This window comes from Myotis brandtii, unplaced genomic scaffold, assembly GCF_000412655.1.
Source record: "Myotis brandtii unplaced genomic scaffold, ASM41265v1 scaffold1719, whole genome shotgun sequence".
Taxonomy (NCBI): Eukaryota; Metazoa; Chordata; class Mammalia; order Chiroptera; family Vespertilionidae; genus Myotis; species Myotis brandtii.
Genome location: NW_005356337.1, coordinates 345005 through 361313, shown reverse-complemented (window position 1 = coordinate 361313; position 16309 = coordinate 345005). Strand labels below are relative to the sequence as shown.

At 42.1% G+C, this 16309-nt stretch overlaps 1 protein-coding gene across 27 annotated transcripts in view; it reads right to left on the bottom strand.

Moving 5' to 3' along the window:
* The window catches only part of SORBS2 (sorbin and SH3 domain containing 2), a 311892-nt gene that overhangs the window by 66097 nt on the left and 229486 nt on the right, over positions 1 to 16309 (bottom strand). For 20 of the 27 annotated variants that reach the window (XM_014537084.1, XM_014537085.1, XM_014537091.1 and 17 more), the window contains 4 exons: positions 15856 to 15882; positions 15249 to 15373; positions 4762 to 4900; positions 1180 to 1352 (listed from right to left, as the gene is read on the bottom strand). In XM_014537084.1, the coding sequence (XP_014392570.1) occupies positions 1180 to 1352; positions 4762 to 4900; positions 15249 to 15373; positions 15856 to 15882 (464 nt within the window). Of the gene's footprint in view, positions 1 to 488; positions 597 to 1179; positions 1353 to 4761; positions 4901 to 15248; positions 15374 to 15855; positions 15883 to 16309 lie in introns of those variants that run through there. The other 7 variants (XM_014537087.1, XM_014537101.1, XM_014537094.1 and 4 more) reach the window with 5 other exon arrangements.

Genomic DNA, 16309 nt, shown 5'->3' with positions numbered 1-16309 from the left:
ATCATGATCCCTGAACTGTTTCTGTCCCTTAAACATGACAATCACCAGTTCCAACATAGATTTTGAGGATTTTATAATTAGTCACATTCAGTGTTCTCAGAATCTCACGAGTATAAAACCCACAGCCACTGCTGTACAGACTTACTTTTTTGGCTTCCAATTCTAGTACAGATGCTTGGAATAGTTAATTTTTAACTTTTCTCTCTGTATACAGAACACGTAATCCCCACATAATAAATACAGATTCAAGGAGAGAAAACCCCCACACGTGGTCTTTCGTCCAGCTGCAGTGTTTCCGATCGGACCACTGCATTTTTCTGATCCCTTTCCCCTTCTTTTCCTCTACCCTCTATTGTCTTCGCATCCTCTCTCCCCCAGGTTTGCATTCCAGGGAAATAGCTCTTGGCAACATCCCAGCCAGGTATGTGGGTGTTGCGGACACGTGTAGGCAGCCTGAGCTCTGCTCTCGAATCGCCCCCCAACATCACCTGCAAAGGCGCTGCTGCTCTCATCCTGGTGGTTCCCAAGTCCGCCCGCCGGTAGCACAGACCTTGTCTTCAAGTGGACTGGCTCAGCCAGCGGCTGCCTGCCCGGCTCCCAGAGCCGCTGCTACTGCTGAGCTTTGCCAGAAGGGGCTGCCCCACGCACTGAGCAATGCCCTGGCAGCGTTTAGAGACTAAAAAAAAATCCAGACACTCACTCAGCATCCCCGAGAGCTCCCAGCAGGCACAGCTGAAGAGGGAAAACTCTCAAATGTGTATTTTCCTGGTTGTTTCTTTCCATGACATTAACTCCCTTCACTCCAATCATCTCACCTCCCAACCCTCAGCCCCCGGCTCCTCACCTCCTGGTGGTGTTAACACACATCCCTTTCAAGGAACAAACCCCTGGGTTGTCTGCAATGCATGTGGGAATTCAACGCAGCAAAGCAGTCACATTTCTCAGTCCTTCCCTTTTCCTCCTATTGCCCTAACACTCCTCGGTAGAAGGTAAAACAGACTCTTGTCATTTGACAAAACCACAAGTTTCATGATTTTTCATTAAAATGGAGAAACAGATTGTGTGATTAGCTCCCATGGACAGTCCTCTCTCCGCCACACACAGCGTGATCTGCATGAGGACGGGCCATCCTCATCAGATCAGACAAGGGGTGCACGGAGCCGCCCGAATCCAGCCTACCGTTCTGATGGCCGTGGGGATGCCGGACTCATCCACCGGCCCGATCCCGGGGTAGTGTGGGGCTTTGATGACGGTCACCCTCTTCTCTTCCTCCGAGGACCTGTACAGCGGGATGGAGCTGCCCACCGTGCCGTCCAGAGACTGCGCGTGCTGGGCATACGCCTCTGTGGAATCTGGGGAGAGAATGTGGCGACATATAATGCGTGTGAGGCACGGGGAATCATAAATTAATGGTACCTCTTGCATAGTTGTGCCAAACGTGGCATAGTCTATATTTCCATCCCGATCTCTTAACTCAGTGACCTTAAATTTGAACCACTGGTTGCTAACAGGGAGGTGCATATTGAACACACCTATAACAAGACCCTCCCATTTCATGAAGAAGGGTGAGGGGAAGAACAGCCTTGGTGAGAGACCTTGTGGCCTGTGGCAGCCACCGTAACAAAGCCCTTTGCATGCACTGCCTCTTCTCATTTTTCCAGTCATCCTGTGGGGGCAGAAGCTGGGGCGAGTTGAGTCCCAGCTCATAGTTTACATTACTATTCTTTTTGTGAAACTGCTCGCTATTTCCAAGTATCCAAACATATACTTGGCTTATGGGTAAATAAACGACTTTATTAGTATTAATTTTTATTTAAGTAGCCAAGATGGCCATAATGTCTTTGCTTTTAGTTTAAAGTACCAAAAACCATGACTTCTGGCCCCTTGAGGATACAAATCGCCCTAAGCATATAAATAAGATGGGATTTATCCTGTCCCTATCTTCATGCCATGATTATTAACTTTTGCTATACTTTCTTAAGAAAGGAGGGGACTTAGTATAGTATATGTTCCACTTACTCTTAGTTCAGAGATAGTTGTGAAAATCAACATTATTACCATTCATCTGGTGCAACTGATAATACAATTTCTTGTGTTCTTTTCTTTTTTGTTGTTGTTGTTTACTCCCCCCCCTTTTTTAAATAATAAATTTCAAAATTTTGGTGACCAAGAATGATTCTTTGTCACAGTTGGTCAGATCTGTCACTCAGAAAGGTCTTTTTTTAATATGGATATGGAAAAGTCCTAATGTTTTAGGTTAGCAATGATATACTCAGTTAAAAATTTAACTCATCATTATAAGGATAAGAAGAGATCAACTAAAATCCATTATAATATTTATAACTGCTCTTACTATTATGGCTATTTTTTATTTCTTTTGCAACAGAAAAGCATTTTCAATCCATTTCTGATGAAGAATGAATTAGGCTGAAATAAAACTGCTTTATGTACCACTGTAGTAGTAGATAAAAGTAATCTTTTCCAGGCAGCTCCAAAGTAAGACACAATGTGATATTTGACTCAGATTTCCCATTTAATTTTAAAAAGGATTTGACTGAGCAACCATGATCTAGTATTTCTATAAAAAAACAAACTTTTTGAGACCCTAGTATGTGTAAAATTTCTGCCTGTATTAACTTTGTCTTCATTTATGGTCCATGAGATTCTATGAACTTAAATAATACAAGTCAACCTTTTATTTTATTATGCTCTTATATGCTCCACTAACTCTCATTTTTGCTGTTTTTGTCCTAAGCTAAATATCAAGTTTCTCTAGGGCAGGATAGGTTTGTACATTCTCCTCAGGACCTAACTCAGCATTGGCCAACTGGAATTTGTTCAATGTTTACATAGAGAATTTCTTTCCATGTTTATAGTTTATATATAAAATCTACCCAATGGCACGCTCTAATATAGAACCCTGTCTACATTCAAGTATTTATATATATTTTTTGTTGAGGTGAAGTGAAAAAATTGTGTTCATTAAGGTGAGCAATGGGGGTGAAAGAGTCAGACTTTGACAATAATTATTTGGGAAAATATTACGGCTAGAATCATTTGTAGAGTTTTACTGCAGATGTGTCATAATACATAGCACTGTAAAAAATCTAGATATAATGAGCTCCTATTGTAATACTACACCAGTGACTAATTAAGGGCAACATTCTGGCACAAGGACGTTCTGCTTTCTTATACTCTAAAAGGCCATCGTTATAAGAGTCACCGATCATTCCAGGAGCAGCATTAGAAAAGCACAAGCATCATTAGACTTTTCTTTAACGAGTCTCCTGGCTACATATGAGCTACAAAGGTTGTGTTGACACAGAAGCTGAGTCCACAGTGCACATGGCGAATGTTCTTGGGTAAACTAATGGCATTGTGATCTTTCAATACACAGCAGTGATGGGGAAATGAGGGTGCTGCTGCTATTGGGGAAGAAATGGGAGTTAAAGCCCTCTGCTCTCCTTTCTTGCTCCCTGTAGTTGGTTGGTGGCCAGAGGATGGGCCCCTCCTACTTTTCTGAGAGCTGTGCTTCGACCACGTGGTCCTCTGCCTTCCTCTCCGCTTCCTGCTGCCCTGGAGGCCTGGTTCAACATCATGAAACCTTTTTCAGCTTCAATGCATATGATGCTCTGAGTTAGTCTGGGTTGGCTTTATTTTTTGGTAATGTAATGTTCTCGGTTATTTTTTTACATTTCTGAAAACTAGGAAAATGTATGACCTTGTTTTCTAAGCTGTTGTAATATATTTTGCCACATAAAAATGTTTCCATCGTTATATAGCAGTTTCTTCTCCAGCAAGCTTTTAAGGAGTTCATGAGCCCCGTGAAATTATATGCTGGAAAGTTTTTTTGTTTTTTTTAATAAATGTTCAAGTGTTCATTTTGTATCTAGAGGAAAGCTCTCTCTTTCGTCTAATTCTTATTTCCCAAAAGAGCTATGTTTTGATGAAATCCTGGCATCATCCTTTAAAGCAGTAGTTCTCAATCTTCTGGCCCTTTAAATACAGTTCCTCATGTTGTGACCCAACCATAAAATTATTTTCGTTGCTACTTCATAACTGTAATGTTGCTACTGTTATGAATCATAATGTAAATATCTGATATGCAGGATGGTCTTAGGCGACCCCTGTGAAAGGGTCGTTCAACCGCCAAAGGGGTCGCGACCCACAGGTTGAGAACCGCTGCTTTAAAGGGACTCACATCCCTGACGGATGGTCTTCTGGCCTCAGTTTGAGTAGTTTACTACTTTGGGAGGCAGTAGTTCAGTGTGTACTACTGTGTGAGGCAGCCTGTGCCCGTCGGTCTGCTTTAACTGTGAGCCAGGTCTTCTTTACAGACACCAAAAGAGCGTTCTACAATGACAGTTTTCCCACGAAAGAACAGGGTGCCTCCACATAGATGGTATTTACCATACATGGAAATGCACCCTGTGAATGTTCTCCTGGTGATGTGAGCTCTCCCCTCCCTAACGGCCCATCTTTTTCTCTCTAACCCACCCACACCCCAAATATCTAATCGCCTTCCCCAGAGGAAGGTACAGAAGTAGTCGCTGCCTTGGAATGGCTGGGTGCCTGTTTCTTCCGAGGCTGAGTTCATGCGGTCCCTAATGCCTCCCGAGGACAGGGTCTTTAATCGTGAGCTGATGAACGTGTCTGCCTCCTTTCTAAAAGGTACTCCAATGCTTTATATTATTTTCCTCATGTGGTCTGTACTCGCTATTTTGAAATTGTCATGAAAATCATGATGATCCAGCGACTCACCGAGTGACCGGCCATGAGGCATGATGATGCTGGAATTGAGGGAGCCTGGCAGGGAGTAGGCCGAAGGGGAGAAGGGCCGCTGGTAGTAGCTCATCGGACTCACAGCACCTCCCGAGCTTCCATTCACTGTTACCTGGCTCTGAGAAAAGTGCAGACATCCCGTTAAAGCATCGTTCCTTTAGATGACAATGAAAGACTCCATTCAGGTGACAGGCATCAGCTGTCCAGTTTCTATTCACTCTGAAAACTGATGTCTAGAGGGACAGGGTGCATATTTTCAGTGTCTTCTCACTCTTCCTTTATTTCTGAAACCGCTCTCTTATATGCCAGAGGGCGCTGGGGGTGATTAGAAAGCAGCTGACTGGTGGGCATGCCCCTCTGCCAACAGAGATGCCAGAGGGACCAGTAGGAGTCAGTATAAAGTAAGCCCGGAGGGCAAGTTTGCTCTTATTGTAGAGTTAAATTGTCAGAGCACGTCACACTGCTCTGCATGGAGATTTGAAGTGAATGCTCTTTGACCGATGAAAGGGATTGGTTCTCAGACTTGGTCAGGGATACCCTCTAACGACCCAATGTTTCCAGGGCAAGGTGATTATTAAGATAAGGAACACAATTGTTTGGATTCATGCATCACAAATCAATCTATTCTAGGAGAGTCAAATACCTGGTAAAAGACATGCTAACCGCTGGCTTCTCCCTCCTCCGATCTCATTTAGCACTTTATGGGCCTCTGTTTGGTTTCTTAATAATGTATTGTTTTGATTGCTTTATACCTGAGTATTTTAATCCCGAAAGTATTTCAAGCTTCTTGTCGGAGATGGTCATATACGCGCTTCTTTTAAACATAGATTTTATAACACGCATCCTGGTGCTAAGAGCATAGTATACTCAACAGGTACATATTCTAACTGAATTGAATCAGCTGAGTTCACAGAGGCGGAGCATGCCCCTCTGTCCACACACACTGGGCACCGAGGAGGTTATGAAATGCATGCCAACGACACAGCACGTTGGTAAGAGCATGGAGTTAGGATGGCCTTACAGCTGAGCACACCAAACACACATATGCACATAGATAAACAGAATTGGTGAACTTTTTCTACTTAGTTTAACACAAAATAAATAATTCTACAGGCCTGACACACAGATGCATGATTAGTTGCTTATTTCCATGATTTTTTTCACTTTAAAGCAGATGTTTTCAAATGACCTAGAATAAACCTAATTTCATGACTCTACAGCACTGCCACATCTGCCCTGACGTCAAACATTTCATTACAGTGAGGTGCTTCTTGACTACGTACTTTTCTAAGCTGTCGTGGAAATCACCCTCATATCCTAAGTGCCTGTGTCTTGAGGATCTTCTACCTGAAGGGCAGTGGGCATGCAAGTAAGTGCGAGGCACTGGCTTTGGAAGCACCCCAAAGCTTCGAGCTCTTATTTACCGTGGATGAATTATTTGAGAATATTTTTCCTCCCTGCCCAAATCAAGTTTGGTTGATCTTTGTAAATATACCTTTAAAACTGTTGTTATAATTAAAGTTAAAAACCAGGAAAATTTCTATTTAAAACTATCATGGTACTATGTTACTAAACTTAAAAAAGTCATTCTAAATCCTATTTTGTCTATAGCAGTGCTTATTTAAAACTTCATTATAAAGTCAATTTTTTAGAAAAAAAATTCCTATTTTTTTGCCTAAAATTATATGCCTTTCAAATTGAAGTCATTATCTACACATTATATGCAACTGAAAATCTGTGTCATAAAATTTTGAAGCACTTTAGCCATTCATAAATCATTTAGTAGAGACTACTTGTCACAGACATTGAAATGATAGAATATACATGGGAAATATGTATTGCTCTAAAAGGAAGATAAATTATTGATATGTGAAACAATATCTGTATTCATAAAATTCTATCCTGGAATGGCTCAGGAAAAAGAATTCCAAAAATATTATAGGGCTCAATTTCTGCAGGGTAGGTTAGGATCATTTACATCATTCAGTCCTGAAAGGTAGTTTGGGTTCAGGAGATGAAGGTGTTAGTGAGGGGGAGCAAGAGGCATTAGCATGATGTAGTCAGTAGTTGTGCAGGCGAGAAAGAAGTACATAAACTATTCACATGAATCTCCCAGTTAAACCGTTATCTACCATGATCTAATATTGGGTTACCATTTCTGAAAAATTTTAGTTTCTCTATAATCCAATCACCATAATATTATATGTGTGTCTATCTACATTTCTGAGGTGACTTCTTATTAAGGCCAATCACTGTCCAACTCATTAGCTAGAGCAACCAGTGTGAACGTAAATCACTCTAAAATGAATGAAGAGATTGTAACTGATTTTTCGGCCCACAGTGGGTTTCTGAGGATGACTGTTATGGATTTCCTGGTAGACTACGTAGAATCAGTTTACTAATAATCAGCATCTATGGGAATAAAATGCTCCGCAGCAAAATGAGATGGCAGACAAGCAATCAGTCCTCTGGCCTTTGGAGACCTGTTTGAAAATGACGGGTCAGAGGGAGGAAGCATAGTTCCGTGCATGGCAGCAGGGCCACTAAGGAGATGCCACCTGTGGTGTGAGAGTCAGCCATCAGGGGTTCCTCTGGGATGGCTGGGAGCACTCCCTCCATTGGGAGGAGTCTATGGCAGGAGCCCGCAGTGCTGCCTGGGGAAGGTGGTCAGAAGCAAGGAGAAGCGTTCATGTCAACAGAGGTCCGTGTAGGTGTGAAGGCCCCAAGTCAGCAGGTGGAGGCAGGGCAAAGGGTGCTGGCCTGAAGCCTGGTTTTGGTCAAAGTATTTCGGATAAAAGGTGGCATGGAAGGGGGAATGGGGAGAGACCTGTGGAGCAGCTAGTCTGTGTGTCTGTGAAGCATTTACCTCCAGCACACTGGCAGTTAAGCTCTGGTTTCCAAGCTGAGTTTCAGGAAGAAATAATAAAAGGAGATATAAATTATCCAATTAAGAAAACATCTATTTGTAACGTGGAGAGAAGGCAAACCTTGGGCTTTATTTGCAAGCACTTGAAGGAAATGCATTCAGAGGATTAGGTGCCCACCACACAGGACAGAAAAAGCATGAAAGCACGAGGAAAGGGAACCCAGCAAGTGGTTTTTGGAGACAAGACCGTTTCATACAGCACCGCATGGTCTTTCTGGGTGGGAGCTTGAGAGTGTCGGCATAGTGGAATTTTTATTTTCAAAAGTTTTAGGTTTTGTATTTGTGACAGTAAAATGCCATCAGGTTGTCTATTGATCAAAAGAATTACTTTTCCCTTCACTAGAGAAATCTTTATAGCATACCTACTGCCCCAGCCCCTTCCTGGGAAATGTCCCCCAAATATAAATTAGTTTGTTACTATTTTATGATTAAAGATATATGTCAGGACTGATCAAACTAAAAAAACAACTAAAGGGAAAGGGAATTTTGTCTACTTTCCTACTCACTGAATCTCTTTCTTGATTTCACTAGGAAATACTAAAAGAATTAAACGTTGAAATGTCCTACCATGCAAATAGTGGTAGCCATGTGTGACCATGACGTGAAAAAGAAAGCCAGCCACTGATGATGGTTAGAATAGAGCCTAGTTCGTTAGAAGAACTACTGTTGGTTTACCTACCAAGTCATAGGTAAAGGAGAAAGAAACTGAAGGAGAAAGAAAAGGTTTAAATCCCCCAAGGCTATGACCCAGGAGGCTCGACATGGTGGAGGGTTGTAGTAAAAGGAAGGGAGGGGTTGGCCCATTAAAGGTCTGTAGCTCTCCATTCTAACTGTGAGGGTGTCTGGCCACACATGTGTAATCCTATATAATAAAAGGCTAATATGCAAATAGACCGAACAGTGGAATAACCGAACAACTGGTCACTATGATGTGCGCTGACCCCCAGGGGGCGTGCGCGGAACATGGTGGGATGGTGGAGCAGGTGAGTGGGGGTACCAGACCAAGGCAGGGTGCTGGTCAGTGTCATTGGGGCAAGCCTCTGGTGTTTACTGAAAATTCTTTGCTCCCACACACTGCAGTCCTGCCCAGCGCTCGCACCCGCTGCCAGCGCCCGACACTGGTCCCAATCGCCCCTAAGGGCTTCTCCACCTCCCTCTGCTCCTGAGGGCTGATTGGGGCAGCAGCCGTTGCTTGTACCCGCTGCTGGTGCCGGCCCCAATCACTCTGCACTGTCAGCAGGTGCGAGCGGGGCTGGCGCTGTCAATGTGTGGGAGCAGCGGCAGCAGGAGTGGGGCTGCTGGCAGACAGGGGACCAGGGGCTGCGGTGGAAGGGGCTGGACAGGGGTCGCAGAGGATGGGCAGAGACCTGCCCCTGTGCCCACAGCAGCCTTGCGGCCCACAATTTCTTTCAAGGTGCACGACTTCGTGCACTGGGCCCTAGTATGATGATAAGCATCAACCTTAACATGAGTGAATGAAACTCTGAAGGTATAGAGACATTCCCAACCCCCCCCCCCCACACACACACACCTTCAGAATAGAGGGTTTTATTGTTGTTGTTTGGTGTGGTGCCAGTGGTAAGGTAGATAGCCAAAAGTACTACAGAATATTAATACAATTAAAAGGAAAAATCTAATGACTGTAAGTCTCATGGGATTGGCTGGCCCGCATCCTTTGGAGTATAAACATGTAGAAGGCTAAAGCACATTCTGTTTAAAACCCTCATTGTTATGGGTAATATGATCAGTTGGTATAGTACTGTGTTCAGGAATGGTCTTTAACCATTTATTTGTTTTTCCAAAGAGACTCTCTACAAAAAACAGAACTATTACACTTTTTGAATTTCTCTCTCTACCTTCTGATATGCTCACAATTTTAAGTGTGTGTGTGTGTGTGTGTGTGTAACAGATGAAATGCCTCCAGGTGAATCATACCACACTTAAATTTCTATAAATAAAACTCAGAAGTTCAACAGTCTATTGGTCACCCACACAAACGCTCTGAAATATTTTGAGATACAGGTGTAAATTACCTCTTAGACTAGTTGGGGCTCCTTTCACATAACCCTCATGTCCACATTAAAGAGATACCCTCTTATAGGAGAGAAATACCCTCTTAGACACAGGAGGAGAGAGAATCACAATATACATATTTCCTGGAGGAGAATGTGAGGTGAGCAGGGAAAAAGTGGAACGTGTGAAAAGGGGAAGAAGGAAGTATTTTCTCAATCTGGACTACCTTGAAGTAGGAAAAACAAATTCAAATAAAAACAGGCTTTTTTTTTTTGAGGGGTGTGTGTGTGTTTTTATTTTTCCTACTGAATTGTCAGCAGATAGATGACTGCAGAACATCTCATAATTGTTTGTGTCTCCATTTAAAGTTGAGGTATTTGAACATAAGCCAAAGGTCACCAACTTGTTGTGAGTTTAAGTTCCTTTTTACTGTTGTGCTGGAAGGGAGGTCAGAGCTAGAAACACCAGTTTGCTGCTGTCGGGTCTCGACAAGGGAAGGGCAGTGCTTAAGCCTCAATATACGAATGCTCTAAGAGAGAGCACCTAGTTTTCAAGACCACATTGAGCCTCTTCGTCCAACGGAATTCAATCCAGAACACTAAGGAGAACCTGTGGATGAAAGGGATCACTGAGTTTAGGCTGAACCCCTCGAGGAATTAGGGAGTCAGGGAACTCAGGAAGCGTGAGCTTCATCAGTGGAAAAAGCATGTTGGGTTGGACGTAGGCATTGCAAACTCAGGTGCCTGCCTTGGGCCTGGGATGGATTCAGAATGTGCAGGCCAAGTGTTGGACAGAGGGGATAGGAACTGTGGTGGAATGGAGAGAGCACGGTCCTCCTGAAGCCGAAGTAAAATTAATTCAGTGGCAACCAAACAAATTAGATGTGTAGTCATAAGCCCCCAGGCCATCACTTCGTTGAGCCAGAGATATAAAGGCAGAGGGTGAGATGAGTGAGGCACTTATCCTGGGTGCAGAATTGAATGGAGTAACAAAAACTCACTGGAAAAGGGAAGAATGCAATCTTAGAAAAATGCACTCTTAGAACAAAATAAAAATCAGTGCCCCCAAAAAGTCACACTGAACAAAATTTAAATAATGACCAGTGCCATATCAAGCCATATTAAAGACTGAAGAAAAGGAAAGAAAAGTCTGTATCCTGGATTTTTAATGAAAGCAATCTATCTATCTATCTATCTATCTATCTAAGCCTAAGCGACCAGCCGACTGGCAGACTGGTTGACTGTCCGGTAGCTATAATGTGCACTGACCACCAGGGGTCAGACACTCAATGTAGGAGCAGAAACCATAGGCATGGAAACATGGAACAGACTGATGAATCTCAGAGAAAAGGGGGGAGGGGAAAGGGTGGGAAGAGATCAACCAAAGATCTTATATGCATACTAGAGGCCTGGTGCACGGATTCATGCACTGGTGGGGTCCCTTGGCCTGGCCTGCGGGGATTGGGCTGAAACTGGCTCTCCAACATCCCCCAAGGGGTCCCGGATTGTGAGAGGGTGCAGGCCAGGCTGCAGGACCCCACCGGTGCACGAATCCATGCACCAGGCCTCTAGTAATATTATAATACAATAATATTTTCAAAATCTGTATTTTCCTGATCTTATTTTCAATTGAGAGAATAGCCATGTTTGATAATTTCACCATGACCAGTGATGATGTTACATATTTTTAAACTAATTTAAAATGAAGTAAAATGATAATAAATTCAATTTTGGCATAAATAAAATGTTTAAACTTAAAATAATGTTCAGTTTTAATGCACTTTTCTACTTTTCAATATTTTTTAAACTATTGAAATGTTCTAGAAAAAAATTAACAATACCTAAAAAAATAATTATGAGGACATGTTTTTCTTTCTGTCTCTGGTTCCAATTGGCTTAACATGGCACTGTGCTCTGTAGTCTTAACACCCCTCTTCTAACCTCTGTAATGGCTTAGCTTGTAGGCCTCACTTCTCAAGGAACATACAGAATATGTTAAATACCCAGCAAAGGGAATTGATGGGTTTTATTCTCCTTTTCAATACAGTTGACAGTAATGTACTTAAGAAAATACCTAGCCCAGCCATGGTGGCTCAGTGGTTAAGTGTCAACCAATGAACCAGGCGGTCACGGTTCGATTCCCAGTCAGGACAAATGCCCAGGTTTTAGGCTTGATCCCTAGTGTGGGGTGTACAGGTGGAAGGCGATCAATGCTTCTCTCTCATAAGATGTTTCTATCTCTCCCTCCCTTTCTCTTTGAAATCAATACAAATAAATTTAAAAAAAGAAAATACCTAGGGAGGAGTGATATAAAAATCAATCTTTATACTAAGAAATTATTTGTATTGTATTAGGTGTCATAATGGTATTTGCCTCATTTTTTCTCTTCACCTCTTAGATATAGGTACTAACATTTTTACAAACTTAAGAATCTTATACTGACTTTACTACCAGGATAATTGGAGTTGACAGTTGAAAACAAGTGAAATAATAAAAATTGCTGGCACCTTGTGATGGGTACTTATAATGATAGAATTACTTATATCATTGTTAAGACTTACAGTTTCCATGGTAATTTAAAAATAAATGATTTAAGCATTTTTGTGAAAGAAAATCTTTCCCTCCTACCCCATCTCCTTCTGTGATAATGGACGTCCTCTCTGACAGCCCTTCTCTGGGGACAAGGAGGAAACGTCCGGCAGCCACTTGTATACTTAGGCGGCTCCATTTCACCGGCCACAGCTATTGGTCAGGAGGGGGAATAACGGAACTAACCCGGGCCAGAGAGGCACTGCCTCTCCTTGGGGATTTGAATTATATGTACTGAATGCCCCAGTCGGGGAGTTTTGTGCCACAGAACCGCAGATGCAAGTTGACAAAGAGAATGTCATGGACATTCACAGGCAACTTGAAGTAATGAGAGAGCAGAGGCTGAGAGATGAGAATGAGGTCAACTCAGAGAGAGGAGAGAAAATGGGAACTATGTGGCATGTCAGGAGGAGAGAGAGTAGCTAATGTTCTCCAGTTCCCCTAAGGCCTGGCTGTACCACCTGCCTTTCATGATTCAAGGCTGCCCTATAACCTTATAATAAAAACTATTTTTACGAAAGTCTTAATAGCCTTAGAGTTTCTACACAAGACCTGGGTGACAAGTGACCTAAAATGGTCACACAGATTTGGGCACATTGAGGGAGTGTGGCATCTGAATCAGGGGAGTAAATAGTTAAGAGATATTGTGCACGTGAACCAAGACAATTTTGGTGCTAAAAGATCTGGCACGAAACACATTTCTTTAACACTTAAAAGTACTTGGAGTGCCCTAGCTGGTTTGGCTCAGTGGATAGAGCGTTGGCCTCTGGACTGAAGGGTCTCAGGTTCGATTCCAGCCAAAAGCACATGCCTGGGTTGCAGGCTCGATCCCCAGTGGGGGGCATGCAGGAAGCAGCCAATCAATGATTCTCTCTCATCATTGATGTTTCTACCTTTCTCTCTTCTACCTTCCTCTCTGAAATCAATAAAAAAAAATATATAAAGTACTTGGAGCACCGAAGTGGTTTGCAGAGTCTTAAATGATAAATGACCATAGATGATTTCTAATAAATCAGTAGGAAGAAACTTTTAGAACATGATTTCTGGATAAAATATCTGAATAATTACATATTTTTCAAATTAAAAGAAATCACCCCAGCTGGTTTGGCTCAGGGGCTACAGTGTCGGCCTGTGGACTGAAGGGTCCTGGGTTCAATTCCTGGTCAAGGACATTTGCCTGGGTTGCGGGCTTGATCCCCAGTGTGGGGTGTGCAGAAGGCAGCTGATCAATGATTCTCTCTCATCATTGATGTTTCTTCCTCTCTTTCCCTCTCCCTTCCTCTCTAAAATCAATAAAAATATTTAAAAAAAGAAACCTAGAAATGTATTGATGGATTTCATAGGGTTATACATGGGAGGATGGTTTCTTTCTCCTTTCCCTTCCTGACTGGACACTACCAAAGCAGTAGGTTAGGCAAGAAGCCCAGCGCGAAGGGGTTAGGGTCTCTGCAGGACACCGTCAGAAGAGATTGGAAAGTGTAATGGATCACCCGGCAGTCTGAGGACTGAGCGGTCGCAGCCACTGCAGGTTTTTGTCTCTCTTGCTGAAGAGGTATCTTTGTAGTCTCTGGAGAAAGCTCAGGTAGCTGTTTGTGGCTTTCGGGATCCTGTCCTGACAGGGGAGCTATCTGAATGGAGAGAGATGCTGTGTGTTTCTCAGGCACTGGGTTAGGGGGCGGTGAGCAGGGCCTTTTGAGGAATGATGGTAGGTCAACAGATTTGGAAAACGGTGGGGTGTCAAAGGGGATGCTACTTCCTAGATCCTGGTTATGGATTAGTTTCCGTGTAGAGATTTTCCGTGTTTGAGAATCTTGCATGTAGTCCTCTTGTAGAAATGGGGTGCTACTCATGTCAGCACTGGGTGGGGAACCTGTGCTGGAAGCTGCTGGTAGCAGGTTAGTGATTTTCTGTGTGTACGACACAGTGGTGTTAGATTCTTCGGAATATACAATGGTCTGGCTGGGGTCGCCTTCATCAGAATGCATAGCTCCCTGAAGAAGTTTTTTATTAGTCAAGTACTCTGGACAGGAAGGAACGTGTGTGTTAGTTACTAGTTGGTCTAAAATGTCACCCTTTGTGTGACTGGTTGTCAAGGGGCTACAAAAGCTTTCTGTTTTGAGTGGTGGAAGGGGTGCCTGGATTGCCAAAAGCATCCGGAGGAAGAAATAATGTTGAAAGAAAAACAGAGAGAAAGTCAAAGTTAGTCATTAAAGAAACCAGTGTTAACTCCATTCTTAAAGAGGCTACAGCAATGTCATACCTTCTTATAATGTTATACATTTTGTTGGCTAGATTGATCAATTTTATTCCATTAGGAATGTGTTTTATTTTATTATCAAAAGCTGTCTTCGAGGGGAAAATAGTCTTTATACAGAATACATTATAAAGTTTGTCTCTATCGACATCCTGGGAAATTACCTTAAAAGTGAACATATGTTCTCTTGCATACTTTTAGGCTTTGAAGTTCGCACACACACACACACACACACACACACACACACAATTTAGTTACATTGTTTTGATAACTCTTTTTATGTTGCAGCACAATTTTGCTTATATCTCCAACACAGAATTCTTTTATATAATTAACAGTTGCATAACTCACATTTATAAGTGTATAATGATTGCTGAACTCATAACTTTGAAGTCTAAATCATCAGCTGATAACGTTTTATAATTCAGAAAATAACCTAAACATTATGTTAGAAACTGATCTGCTTTTATCAGCTGAATGAAAAAAAGAACCTGTTTTGAACTTAAGACTTGTTTTCCATATTGTCTATACAAGTCTGACCAGTAGTACAAATACGAAAGCAAAAGCATATTAAAAATAAAACATGTATCAAAATATGCACCTACTACTAGAAAAGTGATGCTAAAGTAGAGGGCCAACAGTCTTGCTTTAAAATAACACAACAGACAAGAGTATGCAGGAGTACCTGAGTGGGCGACCTTTTTTCTTGTAGGTTTGGTCGAACGCTTCTAAAGCCTTTTGCTGCAAGAGAGGAATATGTAGCATCTCCATTCAGTGTGTCTTGACTTTGGTCATTGTAAGATCTCCAAGCTTTTATTAAGGGAACACAAATTGGATACAAACATATCTACATTCACTTTTAACATTTTTTGAAATAAAAATAAATGTGAAATTTTCTTCAGAAATTTAATTTAATTCAATATGCATAACTGTACATGCAAGTTAACTTTACTGTGAGGTTCACAATGTGGTTGTGAATATGTTAAAAAAACACACAACTCATAATGCCCTAGCTGGTGTGGCTTAGTTGGTTGAGTGTCCTCCAGTGCACCAAGAGGTCATGGGTTCGAATTCCAGGTCAAGGCACATGCCTGGGTTGTGGGCTCAATCCCCAGGAGGGGGCGTGCAGGAGGCAGCCAATCAATGATGTTTCTCTCTCTCTCTCTCTCTCTCTCTCTCTCCTTTCCTCCCTCCCTCTCCCCCCCTCTAAAATCAATTAAAAACCCCACATTTAAAAAGCAAAAAAAAAAAAAAAGCAAATGGAATGCTTATTCAGAAGAGCTTTTTTGTACCTGAGTCTGGTGACTGAGAATCACGCCCTAAAAGAAAAAGAAATGTTCAAATTACTATGAGGGTAAAGGAAAGGAACAATTCAGTAAGATCATTTGTCAAAGAACTACATGCATTTGGGCGGGGAACAATATCTCAGTTCTAAAATTCTGGGTACATAAAATATACCAATGAGAAGTTTGTACATTAATTTTTTACTTCAATTAGAATATTATTCATTATATAACCATAATTTATAATTAACACATATATAAAGCACTGATTCCCCCCTCCCCTGTGTTATGGCAACCAGTAATTTTATCTTGTTATTGCCCACGCAGAATGTATGAATTTCTAAATATCAAATTAAAGCATCAAAGGGTATCTGGCTTGTACACAATAAGTGTTTCTCCAGCATTAAATCAAACCTCCGGATCCTTAGCTTCTGATGCCCTGGTATTTCCATATTCAACTCCT